The sequence below is a fragment of the Trachemys scripta genome, chromosome 15, assembly GCF_013100865.1.
Source record: "Trachemys scripta elegans isolate TJP31775 chromosome 15, CAS_Tse_1.0, whole genome shotgun sequence".
NCBI classification, from domain to species: domain Eukaryota; kingdom Metazoa; phylum Chordata; order Testudines; family Emydidae; genus Trachemys; species Trachemys scripta.
Genome location: NC_048312.1, coordinates 6117539 through 6138042, shown reverse-complemented (window position 1 = coordinate 6138042; position 20504 = coordinate 6117539). Strand labels below are relative to the sequence as shown.

Sequence of the window (20504 nt, the reverse complement as noted above, 5' to 3'; positions counted from 1 at the left end):
GGCGTCTCCTTGGTTACCGAGGCGCTGGCGCGAGCGAGCCGGGATGGCGGCAGTGACGCTGAGGCTCGGGATCCTCCTGCTGCTGCCGCCGCTGCCGGCCGTTAAGGGGGTCTCGGGGCAGAGCCGCGCCGCCAGTGCCACCCCGCAGGCCTCGGGCCCGACCGCCGCCTCCGTTCGAGAGACTCCCGTCCGCCCCGCCGCTCCCGGGCTCGGCGTGGGCTCCTCCCCAGCCCCGGAGTCGCCGCCGCCAGAGACCCCCGCTCCGCCCGCCGCCTCCCCTGCGGCAGCGGCTCCGGAGGCTCGGGCCGGGCCCGGGCCGGCCCCAGTCACAGACGGTGGGTACCGCCCGGCGAGCGGCTGGGGGAGCCGGCACCCGGCTGAGGAGGGGATGGACGGGCGAGGATCGGGCGATGGGAGCTGGGTCAGGCTAGGGCTGGAGGGGAAGGGTGGGGTCTGGCTAGCGATGGGGCAGGGGCTGGAGGCTCTGGCTAGCGATGGAGGGGGGAGAAGAGATCTGGCTAAGGATGGGGCAGAGGGGAGGGGTGTGATGGGAAAAATCGGAAGGGGGGGGGCACTGGGGGAGGCGGGGGGGACGGATGCAGGGGGGGGGGGGGGGGGGGGGGGGGAAATCCTCCCTGCTCCCAGCACCTGTAGCTTCTATCTCTATAATATCTCATTCACCTGCACATCCACCAATGTTATATATGCCATCATATGCCAGCAATGCCCCTCTGCTATGTACATTGGCCAAACTGGACAGTCACTACGCAAGAGGATAAATGGACACAAGTCATATCAGGAATGGCAATATACAAAAACCTGTAGGAGAACACTTCAACCTCCCTGGACACACAATAGCAGAGGTTAAGGTAGCCATCTTATAGCAAAAAAACTTCAGGACCAGACGCCAAAGAGAAACTGCTGAGCTCCAGTTCATTTGCAAATTTGACACCATCAGATCAGGATTAAACAAAGACTGTGAATGGCTATCCAACTACAGAAGCAGTTTCTCCTCCCTTGGGGTACGTCTACACTTACCGGAGGGTCCGGCGGCAGGCAATCGATGTTCTGGGATCGATTTATCGCATCTGGTTTAGACGCGATAATTGATCCCGGAAGTGCTCGCCGTCGACGCAGGAGCCTCCCTGCCGCGTCTGGACCCGCAGTAAGTTCAGACTAAGGTATTTCGAATTCAGCTACGTTATTAACGTAGCCGAATTTGCGTACCTTAGTCCGAAGTGGAGGCTTAGTGGGGACCAGGCCTTGGTGTTCACACCTCAACTGCTAGCAGAGCACCTCACCCTCCCTGATTGAACTAACCTAGTTATCTCCATACGGATTTATACCTGCCTCTGGAGATTTCCATTACTTGCATCTGAAGAAGTGAGGTTCTTACCCATGAAAGCTTATGCTCCCAATACTTCTGTTAGTCTCAAAGGTGCCACAGGACCCTCTGTTGCTTTTTATAATTCTCTGAAGTCCCAGGTGGCACTTCCTCCATTAAAGCACTGGGCTGCTGAGTGTATTTAAAAGATCAATTTTAAATGGTTTTTGCCTCTTAACTACTCCCTTCAGTTCCTTCTCCCCCTCTGGCTTCATGCCTTCTTCCATACTTGCCTATTACTTGGAACAACCACTTGCTGGCCAGTTGCCCCCTATTCATCCTGGAAATCCTTCCTGTGAAGCCCCACTTCTCTGGGGAAGGCTTCACCCCAGGGCTGCTTGTTAGCAAGGGCCCCTATACCACCTTTGCTTTCACTTTTGTGCCTTGCATCCTGCTTTTCAGGGTTCCATTATAAATTCTCCAGGTCCGGGAGCCTGCCATTTTTACATGTTCTGTAAAGCTCTGTTTACATTTATGGTGCTGCATACAGAGAGGAAAAAAAAACTAAAAAAACCACTTTCCTATGAGGAACTGGAAACATGTATTTTAGGGTTTGCTTTTCCCCTGATACACCTAAAGGCTAAGGGTTGTTTTGGTGGGGTTCAGGATTTCCTTAGACTGAAAGCTCTTTGAAGAAGTGGCTGTGTTTGGTTTTGTGTTTGTACAGCACTTAGCGTGATGGGGTTGAGGACCATGACTAAGGCTCCTAGACACTACTACCATACAAATAATTTTATGCGGAGAGAGGCTCCTCCTGACAATGTCTTTCAACTGGTCACAGTGTTTTGCATTTCACTCCTGATTTGTCTCTCTGGATAGCTGCTACTGTCCCATCCTCACCCCACATCACTTGAGGGATTAAGAAGTTTGCCCCTGTGCACTCCTTTCCGAAGGTCAGAGGAATTTAAAAAAGTCCCTCAAAAGTAATCCCTGTTTTACATAGCCCATTCAGAAGCCTGGTGCCAAATTCAGCTGTTAGAACTTGAGAGAGACAGTGGGTGAGGTAATAGCTTATTGGACAACTTCTGTTGATGAGGGGGAGACAGACTTTCAAGCATACACAGAGCTCTTCAGGCATTAATGAGAGCATGTTGGACACTGTCTAGGTGATCAGAGAGCATCCAGTGGGCCATAATGACATTTAAAATTTACAAATGGAAATTAAAAAAATAGAAAGATATGAAAAAGTCATCTGTCTCCTGACTGCCAGCTGTTATCCCTCACTTACTGTTGTTCTAGGCTTTGACCCTTCCAGTCCATGGGTGAATACATCACTGATCCAAATTCCAGAGGTTTCAGACTCAATCTCTAGTGCCTTCCTCCAGTCTATATTTACTCACAAGAGCAAATGGCACCAAAAAAAAAAAAAAAAGTGAGCAGTGACCTGGCTGCTAGCACTACTGAGTTGTAATCCTTGCTTTGCAACTGACTCTCTGGAGACTTGTTCAAGCCTTGGCTTTCTCTGCCTTTAACATTAGACTAGTATTGCTTGCTTACTTCTGAAGCTTAAATGATTAGACACCTTGAAATCCTGTTAAAGTGACTATGGATGTGCAAAGAATGCCCATTTTACTACTAACTGGACTTGACAGTTTCATATGGTCAGTCAAAATCCCTCACTTCCAAAAGTGACAGTCCAAAGAATGTTTTGGTTTTGTCCTAATTGAAACACTAAATTATGGGAATTGAAAGAAAAAGCAACTAATCTTATTGATAAGTGACAGGGTGCACTACTCACCACAGATAGCACCCCCTCCTGGCCATTCTGAGGATTGCCCCTGTACAGCTAACACCCCTTCCTGGGGTTGCACTGTCTCCACCACGCTCTTGCCAGCTGTGGCTCCTCTCTTGCTTCAGGAGCTGCTGCCTCCTCTTCATGACTCAGCCTTCCAGCGAGGTGCCAGAGTCCTTCTGCATAACTGGTCTCAGGCAGGCTTATCCAGCACTGCCCTGATTGTGCCGTTTCCCTTGTGGCCAGTAGGGGAACATAGGCCTGCCCACTGTTCCAGGGTCCAGTCCAGAGACCCTGTACCTGCAAACTGTAGGTCTCTGACTCAGAGGCTGTTGCTTCTTCCTATATCATCTGGTCCTCCCCGCTGTGTACCAGCTCAAACTCCTCCCTCACAGGGAGTAACTGCAGAGCCCTGTAGCAGTGGTTCTCAAACTTTTGTACTGGTGACCCCTTTCACATAGCAAGCCTCTGAGTGTAACCCCCCTCCCCAATAAACTAAAAACATTTTTTATCTATTTAACACTATTATAAATGCTGGAGGCAAAGTAGGGCTTGGGGTGGAGGCTGACAGCTCATGACCCCCTGAGGGCTCCCAACCCCCAGTTTGAGAACCCCTGCCCTATAGCCTCAAACTCACCTCCCTTCTGTCAGGGAGTGCTATAGCCAAACTCTCTGTTGCCAGCATCCTGGCTTTATAAGCCCAGCCCAGCTCCTCTCCAAGCTGGACTTCATCAGCAAATTAGGCTTTAGCATGCTCTGGCTTTCCTCCAGGTGCAGCCTATAGGGAGTTAATTGAAACTAGAAGAATTTTTAAGATAAAGCTGCAAAGCTTATATGGAAACAGGAGGAAAGAAAGAAAGAGCACATCTTGAAAAAAATCAACTCATATTGAAAATATATTACTGTACCTGGAGCATGTCTTGGCCTTGGAATTGTGTGGGAGTTATAACAAAATGTTTTATATTTATGTTAGACTCTAAACAAATAGATCAACATTTATTAATATGACTTTTTCTATATCAATATATAGAAATCATATTTTTTGACATCTTCCTGTTGATTTCACTAGGAGTTTTGGATTCCTAAGGAATACAGAATCAGGTCTCTAGTATGCCCTTGATTTTGTTAATTGCTCATCATATGGTCACTGCTTGAGAAAATGTGTATCTTAAATAATTCATGGTTTTAAAAACAACAATACCTTAGGATTTAGATACAAACATTTAACTGCAGTTAAAGAAGGACACTGTGAAAACAAAATATAAAGAATGTTTTGTTATGCATTAAAATTCATTCCTAATTTTATTTTAAATCTTCTTCTTTCCAGTTGCTACGTTGTGTGTTTGTGACCTCTCGGTGGCACAGTGTGATGTAAATTGCTGCTGTGACCCAGACTGCAGTGCCGCAGATTTCAGTCTCTTTACTACATGTTCAGTTCACATTGTCACGTAAGTTCAGAAATAACATTTTTTGTTTTCCAGCTTGAAGTTGCAGAGTCCCATCATAGTCTCATTGAATTCAGTAACAAAATACCTATTGAATTCAATGAATTCAGGCTAGGGTCTGCGTCGTGAGCATGTTTTCCCACAGAACCTCCTTGCCGTGTGACAGGGCACTGCATTCCCCCGCCATCCAGTCCTCAGCACCTAGGCAGTCATCAGCACAGGTCTACTGGGCCTGGGAGATTCAGGCCTTCACCTGAGTCCCATGGGAATCTTCCCTTTCTGGGACTATCATAAAGAAACTAATGAAAGACAGCAGCAGGCCTGCCTTCAAACAAGGGACCTCCAGCCGTCTGTATAAGGCTTCAAAGCCCACCAGTAAATCACTGACAGGAGCTCGGAAATGGACATTCAGGGTATGCCCATTTCTGCTCAGACTGGCTGTGGTCATGGAGGAGTCTTTGTCCTCATTTACACTTCTCCCCAGGCTGGGCTGGGCTTCCCTCTTTTTAAGGCTCTTCATCCAGGCCTGAAATGCCTCACAGATGTGGTGGGGCAGGGAGGCTTCAGTTTATGCCTGCTTTTGAACCCCTTCCTGTCCAATGTGGGGTTTGCATATCCCCATCACAGCCTGGAGTTAGTTTTAGTGAGATCTCTTTACAGCTGAAGAGAAGTCCCAAGGGAGGTGGATAATGGTCTCTTGTTGGGACATGTGTCTGTTTACACTGAACTGTTTCTGGAGTAAAAAAGGGAGCTGTACGTTTGTAAAAGATCACTTTTGAGTGGGATGTGAATATTTAAGGCTATGGAGCTGAACCTCTAATTGTTTTGACATCAAGAATAGTGCCAGCACTTAAATTCTTATTAATACTTCAGGAATGACTTCAGCCTACATCTTGACATGGAGATGCAAAGGTAATTTAGTATCCATTATAGCACTGGGTGGCTATTTGGAACAGATGTTTGAACTTCTACATTAATTTCACTGTGCTGTGCCTTGGATTGTAATCTCATCATACCTGTCAAACTAAGCAAGGCCATGTCTGTCTGTTGCTCAGATAGGAGATCTTGAAGGAAAATGCAGGTTTTGCAGGGAGTGATGTAAGTTACACCTTTCCCTCTGTGTCAATACTGACTCAATGCCTTATCGTGACATTAAGGGCATTGTTTTTAAGAAAAAGAGTAAAATATTTGCAGCTTCCTATCAATCCAATGTAGAAGCTGGAAATTAGGAGTGTTAGCACCAGGTGAGCAGGTGGCTCTTTCCATGGACCACCAGTAGTCCATCAGTGTTAGTTTGGGAACCCTTTGCTGTAAGGAGTCCTAGTCACGTTAACTAGGAACGTGAGAGCATCATGGCCATCGTTAGATAATGTGAGCTTTCCTCTGCTCTCTCTTTTAGGAGCAAGCATAGAATCTCTTCATCTCATTGGCAACTTATGCCTTTCTAAAGTAACATAGTAAAATATCAAAATATAACATGATAGTAATATAATGCTGGATTATTGTTTCTTTTTTGTTGCTGTTTACAACCTGTTTGAGTATGTAGCTTTGCACTGGCTTCAGCCTCTCAAACAGGAGTTAAGAAAGCTCATTTTAGAGTCTTAATTTAAAATAGCTCAATGTGACCTCTCAGAACAATAAGCATAGCTCTTCAACCCACTTCCTGCATAAATTATCCCAATCTGAATAGCAGAGTTTATTCTCAGTGCTTTGAAATTTGAATCATTCAGCCTCCTGGGACTGGTATTTCTTTGTTCTTGCCACAATGCATATTGCCACCCATGTATAGGTGTTTTATATCTGTATCCGAAAGGTGTAATCAAAGCCTTTTTGAATGACAGTTGAATCTTCTCTGCTATGAATATTTTATTCTTGTCAACTAGAAATGCATAAAATCAAGCTGTACTTTTTTTCCCCTCAAGCTGTGACATGTCAAGGGATTGTCAATGACCACAAATTTTACATCTCACTTTTACTTCTCATTTTAAAGGTGGTAATATTCATATAAGCAATAGCTGTAGTTGTTACAGGTGTGTTATAATTATGAATGGGGGGGAGGTACTTTGTGGGATCCTGAGGGAGCAGGAATACGGTCCATGATGTGGTTCACCTTATGAAATAGTTTACAACTGTCTACCTAATGGGTCATGTCTAACTATCATCACTTAATAAAAAAGCAATGTAGGTTCAGGATTATATAAATTCTATATATGCAATTTCTTTTAATTTGGATAATGTCCTTTCACTGCTTTGACCACTCTGCAGTATCCACACACTCTAGCACATGAGGAATCACCATCTCATATTCAAGTCCACCAGCCAATGTACTGGGGATTAGTACTCTTCAGAGTGTGACATCTACCATCCACTGATGTGCATGGAAAACACCACTCACTATTGACCATACCGCTGCAAAACCAAATTCTCTTGTTAATCTTCATTGAGGATCCTGGTAACACATTGTACCTATCCTAAACTAACTCAATATTTCCCCTCTTTGATGTTTCTCATCCCTTGTCTCCTATGTGTTGTGAGCAGTTCATTATATTCTTTTTATGAAGATGAGTGATATGATTCTGCTGCTATCTCAAGTCCATGCACCTCATTTTCTCCTGATCCTCTTGCAGCTTTCTCTACGTTCAACCTCGTTCCGACCCATCCCCTATCTTCTCTCTAGTATGAATAAAAGCACTTTCGGAATGTCCAGGCTTTAACACATCTGCCATTGTGGTGTCTGAAGCCAACTGGATCCCATCTGAGTTGTCATCTTTTATATCATTGTCATCAAATGCTGTCATACTTTGAACTGTGGCTATTATCACATCCCTCTGTTTTGAAATCCATGAAGGAAAGATATTGGAGGATGGCTAATTGCTGTTGTTTGTCCCTGGGATAAACAGTATAAAATGTTGTAAGGGTGCATAAATGATCTTCAAATCTTTACTGCAGTTATCCAGCCCCACTGTTGCCTTCCTTCTGTTACAACAATACATGCATATAAAGATTTTAAAATAACACTGTCAAGATTGACTTTGTTGGATCTGTATATTTGTTTGCAGAGGTGACAGCCAGCTTTGCAGTCAGGAAGCAGCTATATATTCAATCGATGTTGCAGCACATCCACCTGAAAGGATATTTAAGTTAGTTGATCAGAACAATCCAAGTATTTTCTGCATTCACGCTACAAACTGTAAGTAGATCTGTAACTGATGCTGAGCAATGCAATGTTGTCATCTTCAAAACTCTTTGGATGGCAAAAATAAAGACACAAACTGCAAGTAACCAAACTTGCAAGAAGACTGGTTATCCTGTATGCTGAGGGGTCTGGTGCCATACTCCTTGCCCTGCCAAAACACTAACAGGTTTATCAAAGGAGTTTTGCCCTCATACAGAGCCTCTCTATAGAGAGAATGGGATTGAGATCTAATTAGGGCTGGTTGAAGATTTCCATCAAAACTTTTTTCAGTGGGAAATTGGGCTTTTGACTAAATGAAGATTATTGCAGACAGTGTTTGCTTTTCTCAAATTTTAAATTTGTCATCAGAAAACGAAAACTGGTTAAATTTTTAGATGAAAAGTCGATATTTTCTGCAGGGGGAACTAACTAGCTCCAGCTGTGACTGCAACTGGTGAAATTTTTTCCAGCTCTTCCAGTGTCAGTTTTGTGGGGGCTTTCACATAAATGAAATAGAGTTCATGCTGTCATTTTTTCATCTCATCATGACTGTGAAATAGTAATTTAAGCACCATCCATTAATTGGTATGTCTTGGTATCAGAATGTATGAGCAAATCCGAGACTTTGGTCTAAAAGGTCCCAAATTTAGGAAAGTATTTTATTCTGTATTTAATTTTAAGCACATGCTTAAGTGCTTTTTTGAATCGGGGCCAAATTATGGATACCTGCTGATACCTCCTAGAAAACTTTGAGAAATATTCATTCTATTCTGGTATTTTCCTTCCCATTTTTAAATTATAAGGGTATGTTCCTGTCTCCACAATGGAAATGTATGCTACTAAACACAATTTTTATAACTTTTAATTTAAAACTTTCTTACTTATAAAATATTTTTTCACAGATAAACAAGCACTGTCCTTTATTCCTCCTGAAATGCCCACTTCACAAAATTTTGATAGTTTGCTTAAACAGTTTGAAGGTGTTACCTTCAGTGCTGAATCTGATGTTCTCTTGAATACTGAATCAGATGCTCAGAATTCCTCTGATGCAAATGAAACTGCTAGATATGAGGTAAAAATAATCTGATTCTTTTTATATTTGCAATATTTTAAATGTACTTTCTTTGATCATAAAACACTTTCTCACTAATTAATCTTTCCGAATATAATTGAATAAACATTGTTTGCATCAACTTAAAGTTACTTTTCTGAAAAATACAGACTTCATTATAGTCCTTCATTAAATATAAACATTTCAGAGCAAAAGACTAACGTGCAGCATTTGGCTTTAGTCTTCTCCAAAATCAAAGTGAATTTTTAACATCTGGGAAACATGCAGCTTCCTTATGCTACTTTCGCTATTGTTGGCAAGAAAAAAAGAAAATGGCAAGATACTATTAAAATAGAGCAAGTAGGGTTTATCTAGCCAGTTGTCAGTGCAAATTTTTAAAATATGGACTTTGTAGTCTTTGAGAAGATTTGTTTTATTTTTATAACAGCAGATGAGTTGGAGAATTTCCAGTGATTGTAGCAAATCTTTAATTTAGCAGTCAATTTACAATGGTAACATGATCTTGGCTTGAGATATTGGTGGGTGGAGAAGTTTGGTATATTGGAGCCATGGTAGTAGCAAACAATGTTAATAGTTCTGGTTAAATTTGTTGTATATTTTATTAATCTTTCTGCGTACTGAAAATCTGCAAGCTTGGGTTTGCCCCTTTATTTGGCAGTATGGTGTTCCTGTACAGACGGCCGATGCATTTCTGAGATTGCCTGCTCCCCTGGTCTCCTCTCAGTGCTCTGATGCTAATCCTGCAGGTTGGAGAATGCATTCTAATTCCTGTTTATCGTCTCTTTAGTGTGTGCTTTTGTTATCCTGCCACTCCAATTTATAGATGATTCAAATGAACTAGCACACTTACCTGTCCAAATCTGGGTAAAGTTTCATTTATAAAAAAAGTACTTAGCTATTTTAGTTCCTTTTGGTCATAGACAGGAAACTGTGTTCCATGTAGACAGAGCCATTCAGAGTCACATATATAAATCACTGAGTCCCATTAATGGGTTGCTTTTCCGTTTCTGAAACTGAGCCCCTTTGGCCTTATGGATGCAATAGAATTAGTGTGAGGGTGATAATGCAAGGTGGGATGGAATTACATGAAACAAGGCCCAATCCTGCAACTCTTGGAAGGAGTCCCCACTGAAGCCAAGGAAGTTCCTCACACAAGTAAGCTCTGTTTGCCTAAGTAAGAGTTGTAGAGTTGGGCCCTGAATTTATATGTTTCATACCAACAATATCCGAAAATGCTTCAGAGATAAATACAAGATGGTGTATGTTACAAAAGATACTAGATGACAAATAAAAGTATTGGCATCTGGTAGATAATGGGGTAAGAGAAACTGTGAAATCCCTAGTTAAAGGAAGAAAGATAAGCTTCTGAGAGCCCTAAATGCAAACCTAAGTCTAATAGTAGATTTTGTTGTAAATTTCTATTTTTAGGAAATCATGTTTAGTAAGAATGCGATCATGTCCTAAATGAGCATACATGCACCTAATTAGTAATAGATGATCACATCATGAAAATCCTCTTTAAACTATGTGAAAAAGTGTGGCTCTCTTTTCTGTCTCTAAACAAAAGTCAAAATGTCAAAGAAATGGAAAATAAATTCCTTTTTTTTTGTTTTGCCCTCCATGACGGTTAAAATTTTAATGAAAAGGTGAACTCTTAGTTTTGAATTTAACCTGAAACGTGAGGATTTTCACTATAAAAGTGATAAAGCTTTTTATCTACAGTTGTACCATAGGCTACATAATAGGCACTGATTCTAAGATATAGTCATATGCTTGTGTGGAGGTGTTAATAGACAATCTTTTAATTGACAGCTGTCTAAAGAATTACTTCACATTCACTTTCTGTGTTGCATTTACTTGAGATTTTTATGTCTTTTGCTTTTTATAAATGTCTTGTTTAGTATTCTCAGTAATACTTTTTTTACAGGTTTTCTAGTAAACCAGGCTGTGAAATGCAGTAGAATGATAAATGTGGGAAATTGTAACACCATTCAAGCACTTAGTATGCTGTTCTACACCAACTTCAGCATTTTAGCAGTAAGTAGGATTTTGAAACACAGCTGCTGGCTGACAGTTGGTATTTATTTCCTATCTCCTCTTCACATCTTTAGAATTACGTAATTTCCACTTCCTAAGGGAAGTGGGATGATGACAGTTTACTTTATATAGGAGTTTAAATGGGATTTGGAAAAAATCTTCATAACCATCATACCTTGTAGAAATAGCCATTCCCTCCATCCCCCTTTCAAGCTCAGAAAGGAGAAGCACTTATTTGTTGGGGGCTTAGATAACCAAAAGACAGCCTGGAAGATGAGTTTGTGTATGATTCTAGGATTGCTGTTGCTGAGTTAGTGGACTTATTGTAGAGGCATGGGTTTCCGCTTTCGATATGCAGGCCTAGGCTTTCATAAAGAGCCTATTGCCAGGAGCCTAGATCTTCAAAAGTATTTAGGCTCCTAACTTGATTTCACTGGAAGTTAGGAGGCTATATACCTTTGGGGGGTCTGGGCTAGAGTGCCTAAGCTGGCAGAGGCCAGGGTTTTGGTAGAGTGAGATTAATGTTCTTCTTTGAGTGTGTGGATTCCTGTAGATACGCATGCACTTCGTGGGCCCAGATAGGATATTTTTGCATAGCAGTGTCGGGGACCATACCTGTGCCCTCTGCCTCCTCATGCTCCAATAAAAGACAGGATGGTCATAACTGTCCCTCGGTTCCCCTTTTTACTGGAGCAAGACAGAGCCCTGCTGCCATCTACCCCACTCTTGTTCTAGTTTAAAACTTACTTTTTCAAGAATTAATTTTTTCCTATTCTTCTCTTCTTCTTAGTTATTTTCCAAAAAAGGGAAAAGGAGACATTTTGTAAGCACTGGACCTTGGACTTAGCCACGGTTGCACAAATAACACATGAGCATTCATTATTATTCTGTCAGTGAACTCTCCATCAGTTTTGCTCAATTTACTAAGCCCAACTTGATTGTCTTGACAGCATTGCAAACGAACCCAGGACCTAAACATTCCAGATTCTGTTTTGTGCGCCTCTGCCAACAAAAAACAAGTTTTGGTGGGTGATTTAATGCAGAATGCAAGAATCAATCTTGGAGCCTGTGGAGCTCTACAGAATTATTGCAGCATAAACTCTTGTCAATAAGCTAAGCAGTATGACATACGAACAACTGTTATGTAAAGTAGAGGTGCCATTTCTGAAGTTGTGTTTTTGATACAACTAAACTTTCATAATCTATCCTGCTCACTTTATCTTCAGAGTTTGTGTTGCAAAAAGGCAGGCAAGACTGGAAATAATAAGAGCAGACACCAAGTTTTGGTGACCTTTTAAGGAAATCGTAGAGCCGCTTATTCCTTGCTGAATTTATTATTTATTATTATTATTATTTGTGGGAGTTTAGCCAAAGTTAGGGCCTGTTGCAAAACCCATTGAAATCTAGGAAGTTTTCCACTGATTTCAACAGGCACTGGATCAGACCATAAGGACTACATGATTTTACTCTGAAGTCATGAGTAGCCGCTAATTTTGGTAGTGAGGATAATGTATGGTATTTCTAGTTACTTCCCTGATGTGAAAGCCATTGTAATATTAGATAATTGTTGGTAGAGAAGAAAGAAATAGACAAAGCAATTGTCTTAACCACTTATCTTTTTATTTATTTGCTATTTTTAGCTAATGATCTAGCTGTTGTTTGAAATAGCTTGTTTTTGTTCCCTCCCCTAGGTACCTAAGTCAAGTCAGATGGTAAGTAACATTATTTCTTAGATGAGACACACGTGGGATGAAATCCTGGCTCCATTGACGTCAATGGGCGTTTTGTCATTGCCTTCAGCGGGGCCGGGATTTCACTCTTGAAGCCAGTTAGCATGTCTTCTGTCAGCAGTGGTACAGTTAACCAGTGAAAGGTGCTCAAGAGCTTGGAGCTACTCCCTGAGAGGATTTATTAATTCTGGTGATTGAATCCCCACCCAAATATAATTATAGACTCTAGGTTAGCTCATATTTGCTATTAAAAATGGAACATCTGACTGGTATTCAGCAATTCATGTAACACGACCATTGTTCTATCCCTCTGGAACAGAAACCTCAGGCTAGCTCTTGAGGGTTTTAGAGCATGCCCTTCTAGGGTACAGACAAATGCTTGTAGCTCCTGGCTAATGTAGCTGTCTCTAGGAAACAAACTACTACTTTCCAGGAAGCCACTGGTCTAAGACTTCTGAATTATAACAGTTGGATTTCTTTTAAACAAGAAAAAGTATCAGTCATCCAGGCAGGATCATGTGCCTAACAGTTCAGTTATACCCAGTATTAAGAAATGACACTTGTTTATGTTTCAGGTTAATGTTACTGTCCAGACCATAACTATCCAGTCTCTGAGTGGAACTCGTAGTCTGCTCAACAGTAGTGATGTCCTTTTGCTCCCCAGGTATTTGGATGATCAAGTGTGCATAAATGTAGTTCTTGGGGTAGGTACACAAATTGTTTTTCCTTTGTACTAAATTAAAGGCATGTATGTATTAGATCATTCCTACTTCACTCCTACTTCTGAAACTATTGGAAATCATGACACTTCCAGCTAAAATGTGGTGAAGAGAAACTTTATCTTTGGGAGAACAGAGCCTTACAATATACAGCATGATATCTTGCAACTGGATTGGAAATGCACACTAATGCAAAATGGAGACGTGGGATCAAATCCATCTAATACTACTTAATATTTACTATTCGTGTGTGGCAGCTGACATAGACAAGATACAGTCTCGGTCTCCGGGAGCTTAGAATCTAAGATGAATCTGAGACAGGATGCTTGGGGGAAGAAGGAATACACAAAATAAGATTAAACTGCTAGTTGGGTTGGTACAATGCATGTTAGTTCATCTCTTTACATTTTTTAAAAATAACTAAACTTGAGGGTTGGTATAGGACAGTGAGTAGGAGAGATGGTGTCAGGAAATCAGTTTTGAGGAAACTGGGAAGCATTAAATCATTCCTATACACTGATAACTAATGTATTGGTTTGTTACATTTGTGTCCTTTATCTCCTACATCTATTGAGAGGGATACTGATCTCTCTTTGCATCTTTGTAAGTATCACATTTTTCTCTAGGCTAGACCACAACTACTTCCTTCAACGTCACTTCTGTAGTCAGTAGATGAATGGAGATAGAGAGAGAGAGAGAGAGAGAGAGAGTGCTTACTTATTTGCTTTTCCCCAAAGTTCCTTCCTGATGAGGGGAAAAGCCAGAAGATAGAGGTTATTTTCCCCCCCCAGACTCCATCAGTCCCTACCCATTAACATTTTATAAAACCACATGCAGGTGGGTCTGACTTCTAATATGTGGCCACTATAAAATGATCAGCCATGTACTGATTAGTGATTCAAATCCTGCCGTTCTACAGCCACGTGACTTTACATGGGTATTGCAACTGAGAAGGTGCATGTTTTTAGATGATGGTGGTGGTGATCTTCCAGGACATTTATCCCTAAAGAAGGGGAGAAGTGTGGAAAGATTCCCTATATAGTCTGTTTTTTAGCTCATTTTTCACTTGTTCTAATTAATATGGAAAACTCTGTTTTCAGGTGAGTTATTCTATTACGTACACCGATGCAGGAGAAATAACAGCTGCAGCTGTTTCTTTTGTCCTGGGGACAATTAACAATACAATGCTTCCAATACAACAAAGCTTTGAAATCACTTTTACTCAGGTAATGTCTAAACATATTATAGAGAATTTGCTGAAAGATTAATAAGGTTTGTTATTAAATTAACTTCCATCAGAACTAATTACCAGTAAAGTAGAGCACAGCTTACACTCGATGGATGAGCAAGGCAGAACTTCAGAGCCGTGCGTTCACATCCTCCAAATGCTTTGGTGCTTTTCCTTTTGAAGGCTTATCGGGTGGCTGTACACCTGTGCATAATTAAGGCAAAGTGTTGCTCTGATTTCTGTAAACACTCGTGTAGTCCTAGGCAGAAGTCTTGTATGGATTGATATTTCAAACTATTCAAGACCGCTTATCCTAAATGAATTGACTGTCTCTGGCTTCCAAATATTGAAGTAAAACATAAGAACTAATGTTGTGTAATTTGTGTTACAGCTAAACACAAAGCCAGTCCCTCTTAGTGGAAATCCTGGTTATGGTATTGGATTGCCTCTGAGGGCAGGATTTAGACCGCCTGGATATCCTTTTCACATCTAAATGTGGTTTATAGCAGCTTTGAAAAAGCTTCTTGCCTAGGGCAAGAACTTTAGCTCAATGAATGACATAAGCATTGACCATCTTCATGGTAAAAGGTGGGCAAGTAGATTTTGTGCCTGGGTTGATACATCTTCATGATTATTTGTCAAGGATGGTTTATAGCATTATCTTTTCCCACAGTTATGCATTCCTACTAGCCCGTATTTCAGAAATATCTACTGGCTCAATCCTGTACCACTATAATTAGTGGGAGCTTTGCCATTGACTTCTAAGGAAATAGGATCAGGCTCTAATTACGTATTCTAGTAACGTTTCTAAACTATCTACAGAGTATCTAGTATTATTGTAGCATTTTCACTTTCATTTTGAGGATTTTACTAAGGATTCCACTTCATAAGTCTGAATATTTAATATTATGCCTTAACTCTCTATTACATCTGGCATTATTCAGAGTTCTAATACATACGGTCAACTTACTATTTTGCAAAGCTCATCTAACCAGGACTGTCTTGCTGTAGAAGGAGTCAGAACCCCAGTATTATTTGGTTATAATATGATATCTGGTTGTAAACTAAGGTAAGAGGGTAACTTTCCATTGAGCATTTATCAATCTATTCTCAACTATAATCCATTAGTAATAGTTCCATTTACCTGATTAGAATATCTGTTCAGATGCTAGAATTTTTGTACAATATACCAGTAGTGGAGGTGGGTGTTGAGTACTTAGTTTAAAAGTAATTTAACGGAATTGTCTTGGAATAGTTGTATATAACAGATCAGCTATAGTCAGAAGAATTGAGCACTGTATGAGAGCAAGGGGAAATCAGTGCTATGCTAACCCACAAGATTTCACTTAAATTGATCTTTTCTTTTCTGAAAGAATCACAGCAAGTACAGAATGTCAACTCTTGGCCAATATCATCTTGAATGTACTGAAAGGACAAAATTTTCCAGAATATGTAGCTTCATTTGGAAATTCTCAGGCCCAAGATGTATTGGATTGGGTGCCAATCACTCACATCCAAGCTTCAGAACAGGTGAAAATAACTAATTTTTCTTTTAAGAACACACACACTTGAGTCCTCAGCTGCTGTAAATGGACACTGAAGTCCACAGTGAAGTCAATGAAGCTACAGTGATTAACCTCAGGTGAGGACCCAAGTGCTTTTATGCATGCATGAATAATGTACCACAGCACATGGCTAGCAGCATTGTCTATTGAGGGGAACTATGGAGTTACTCTGGTAATTTAAAAAACTCCCACATTGAGCTGTTGGGTATTGTACATGTTTAATAAAATGAATGAAACAAAAATCAATATAAGCCAATTTGTAATGTTTTCAGGGCCTATGCCAAATCCCAGTATCATTTGAAATAGAAGTGAAGTGGAGTAAATATGGATCTTTAGTGAACCCACAAGCTAAAATCGTGAACGTCTCAGCAACGGTCATTACCACCATACTGGCCCAGGTCTGTGGTAAACTTGTTTGATTTTAAGAGTGGAAGAATGTGTTTTATTTAGAACACTAAAGATGGTGGTTTAGTATACATTACCTTTAAGTTGTACATAACAGAGGCCTTGTTATATAAACATTGTTGCTCTTCTGTCTCCCTTAGGGCACTTCTTCACTGGCCACAGTAAAGCCGCAGCAGCGCTTTAATGCGACTTGTGTAGTCGCGACACAGCGTTGGGAGAGAACTCTAAAAAAACCCACCTCCATGAGGGCCATAGCTCCCAGCGCTGGTGCACTGTCTATACTGGCACGTTACGGTGCTCGGGGGGGAGGGGGGGGGTTTCACACCCCTGAGCGAGAAAGTTGCAGCGCTGTAAAGTGCAGTGTAGACAACAAGCCCTTAGTTTGTCAGAAAGAGATCAAGATAAAACTTTGTTAGAATGTATTGTATCCATCAGTTTTCATTGCAACTTAAACATAACTGTGGACTCCTTGCTACAAACAAGTTTCCAGTGAAATTGTCACACATCTCAAAAAGGAAATTCCGTGATGTCAAAGTACCGATGTTACTAGTAAAAAGCAACGGAGAGTCCTGTGGCACCTTTAAGACTAACAGATGTATTGGAGCATAAGCTTTCGGGGTGAATGCCCACTTCGTCAGATGCATGTGGCAGTGACAGCTAAATATTTAATCCCTAGTGAAAAGTCAGCAGTATAAAACCAGCGTGAGCCTAACACTTATCTGTATCTTTATTGCAGACTAATTTTGGAAGTGAAAGAACTATTCAGATAGCAAGTTCTGTTACTTTCATTGATGTTTCTACACCGGCAGAGCCAGGCTATAAAGCTCAACCAACCATTGATGCCAAGTTACCCTTTGACTTTTTCTTTCCATTTGTTTAACGTAAGTATACATCCAAATCCCATTCAAGTTCTACTTCTTAAACTAAGTAATCACCAAGCATTAGATGAATAAAGCCCTCAGCTTCACCTGCTTTTAAAGATAGGAAATATGCTGCTTCTTGTAACTCTGAAGGCTGAAATTAAACTCTTTAAAAAAAGCTAAACAGACAGGCTAGGGATTTTCTAATGTCCTCGTTATTGGCTGACCTGCTTGCATGGGAATCAACGAGAGCAGTTCTGCCAACACCAAGTACTCTTGAAATCCCACCCATCAGTTTCCACACTTCAAAACGATGCCTGCACATGTAGTAAGAGTGCACTCACTGAGTGGGCCTTTTCCAGCACCTTCGTCAAGTTTGCATTGAGTCTAAAGAACAATCCTGCTAGCTGGAATGAGCTGTTGTGATAGGTTATTTTGGAGCATAATCCTCTTCAGTAGCGCACTAACTTTTACACACGCCACTACGTTAATGTTTTATTTTAAGAGCTTCAGTTACACAGTTCCCTTTTTCCCCAGCCCACATACAAATGAAAATGAAGAGCAAGAACTGAAGAAATAATATACTGCAGAGTATTCAAGCCTGTTGCTGAGGACACCTACCTTATCTGGATGTAGCTGATGTGGTTCTGCTCTTGTTCAAAATGACACGTGCTGGGACTCATTGCACAATTAAGTACAACAGCACCTCCGGAAGTGCTACCCAGCAACAGGATAATATGGCCAGAGCAAAGATTAGCGAGGAAGCTACTCTGACAAAAGACAAATGGGAATAGAGCAAGAGGTGGTTTAGAGACCGAATAATGCTGAGCTGTAAACTAAATGACCTTCCTCAGACTGCACTCTTATCTTGGTTGTCGTCTTGAACTGCAAGCTCCTACCGGTATTGCAGATGAAGAACATGCAGCAAAAAACAGCAACTCCTTGAAATAAGTTGCACCCCCAATATTCACCGCTTTGTAAATATCTGACTTTATTACATGTGGTGCAGCATTCACTGTACAGCTCTACAATTAAAGGTTTATGCAATACATTGTTTAAGGGAGAATGCGTGTTTAATTTTTCAATAATCTGTTGCAAAGCTCCTGTAGTGTACAGGTAGTCTTACAACAACACCTTTAAGCCAGACTCTTGATTAAATCTCAGGGGTAGTAAAGTAGAAACTACATCTAGACCATACTATACAAGAGAGCACGGAGGTATATAAAGTATCTTAGAGGTCAACAAGGGATGGTCAAACCAGCATTTTTTGCACTGGAACTTCCTCAGGGACGGATTTCCCTCGCCCTAGACCGCCAGTCTTTTATTGGGGCTGGCGGACAAGTCCATGCTGTTGTAACAGCTTGTGGAGCCTTTCGATTTCTTGCTCCTGTTGGAAATAAAATCTTATTAATGTAGCTCTCATCCTCAAACACTTTCCAAGCTATAACCAGAGAGCTCTTCTCCCATTGCTGAAAAGGGAGCCATCCCTGCAGGGAAACAGCACAGCTCTTCAACAAGGCATTGCTAAATCAAATATGTGCTTACCCTACATAATAGAAGTGGTAGAGGGAATTGGAAATATCATGACCTTGTTTGAATGGACCCTTTTGTTTATAGGACACCCCAAAGTGCTCTCGTACCAACTGCATAGGAGCTGGGTAGATTTCATGGCCAACGTGCAACATCCCCAATCATACTGCTGGGACAAAACAGAGCCTAGAGCATCAGGCTGGCCATTGGTGTCCTAGATAGCTAGTTGCTGGGAAAGGACTGTAGTCCAGCTCATGCAGCTGTTTACATTTTTATGACCCTTCTTACCTTCTCGGTGCAGCTGTATTCCAGTTGTTCGACTTTTGTAGCAAGTTGCAGATTTGCTTGCTTCAGCTTCGACACCCTTTGTTCAGAGCGTGTCTTTACTGATAAAATTATTCCTAGGAAACAATGCAGGGAGGATTAGCTTTATGATGTAAAACAGCAGCCAGTAGGAAGTTAATAGCATCTGTGGTTTGTGCTCAAGTCTTTCGTTTTATATCCATGTAGCCTCTCAAACTCTGCTTCTGCCCCCAAGTCCTGCTTTTCATAATACGGTTCTCAAATTAGCCCCACAGGGACTTCAAACACCAACATCTTGCTGAGAAGTGGCACTCGGCCACTAATGACCAGGTCCCGGTCATTCAAATCTCTACTTTGAATTTAGTCCTTCAGCAGAACTCAAGGGAATGTGTGGTTGAGTAACAATTTGTCCCTCCATTTTAAACACAGGTTTTCCATTGTTATGGCCTTGGTCTTAACCTAACCTAGCATAAAGCGCAACTGAGGAGAGCAAGGACTCTTTTGGAACCCGATAAAACACTGACCATCCAGTCTAGATCCACAGGCTGGGGTGCTGCCTTGACCAGGGTTTCACTTGTTCTTTAAAGCTTTTAACTTCTCTTTAAATGCCCCTGGAAGGAGGACATTCCATTTCCCTTCAGGATACAAGTGTCTTTCCTTTACTAAGCCATTGCATATAATTCCTCCCCCATAGCTAAGGCAAGAATTATCGTACCACCCTTTTCTTTACGAAGAACTGCATCACCAAATTCTTCCTAGCCGCTAGAGCCTCGTGTTGGGTGACAGTGCAGTGTAATCAAAAAGCTGGCATCCTATGCTGTGTATACCTGCTGCTACATGCAGTAGTACTGGAACCGGTTCTGCATACTTCACGGCCCTGATTTTCAAGTTCTTGCCTCTCTAAAGGAGAATGGAAACATCTACACGGCTTTTGTGCATAGATTCCACCTCCTCCCAGGGCATGTGTGCGCATCTGATGACTGCAATCACCTGGCCTGAACACAACCTGAAAGCTATGGAATCCTGGTAAAGCCAGAATCTGTCCCCACCCTGTCTAAACTTGTTCCTTCCAGCAATTCAGGAAATGTGAGTGATCTGGCTTCATTTATTTGTACAACAGACTCCTGTTATGAACATTAGGGAGATCTGGATCAAAGGGAAGGGAAAGCAAAACACCAAAGATAAGAATTCCCCTTCCTTGTAAATATTTGAGACAGGACTAAAACGTTTAGCTTCAACTAAGATTACATCTTAAGACTGATAGCAGTGACTTACATATGCATCATTAGAGACTCACTCTAGGCCACTGTTAATCTCCA

General features: G+C 41.4%; 2 protein-coding genes across 2 annotated transcripts in view; one reads left to right on the top strand and one right to left on the bottom strand.

Moving 5' to 3' along the window:
• The first annotated feature begins 6 nt into the window (after positions 1–6).
• TCTN1 (tectonic family member 1) lies at positions 7–18406 on the top strand. The gene is made up of 15 exons (XM_034790986.1): positions 7–335; positions 4444–4564; positions 7621–7751; positions 8639–8808; positions 9467–9554; positions 10736–10845; positions 12537–12557; positions 13151–13279; positions 14395–14520; positions 14914–14996; positions 15451–15591; positions 15896–16052; positions 16360–16485; positions 17229–17373; positions 17890–18406. Exons 1-14 carry the CDS (start codon positions 44–46, stop codon positions 17370–17372), a joined length of 1839 nt encoding a protein of 612 aa, XP_034646877.1. The 5' UTR covers positions 7–43; the 3' UTR covers position 17373; positions 17890–18406.
• HVCN1 (hydrogen voltage gated channel 1) overlaps positions 18327–20504 on the bottom strand; it is a 14783-nt gene continuing 12605 nt past the window's right edge. The window contains exons 5-6 of the mRNA XM_034790987.1: positions 19171–19283; positions 18327–18739 (exon numbers count right to left, since the gene is read on the bottom strand). Of these exons, the coding sequence (XP_034646878.1) occupies positions 18674–18739; positions 19171–19283 (179 nt within the window). The 3' untranslated portion in view covers positions 18327–18673. The remainder of the gene's footprint in view (positions 18740–19170; positions 19284–20504) is intronic.

Bases quoted from the DNA above. Each gene is read 5' to 3' on its own strand.
- TCTN1 (XM_034790986.1), top strand. From the start codon at position 44: ATGGCGGCAGTGACGCTGAGGCTCGGGATCCTCCTGCTGCTGCCGCCG. The intron at 336-4,443 runs GTGGGTACCGCC...TCTTCTTTCCAG, and splicing joins GCCGGCCCCAGTCACAGACG to TTGCTACGTTGTGTGTTTGT. The intron at 16,053-16,359 runs GTGAAAATAACT...TAATGTTTTCAG, and splicing joins ACATCCAAGCTTCAGAACAG to GGCCTATGCCAAATCCCAGT.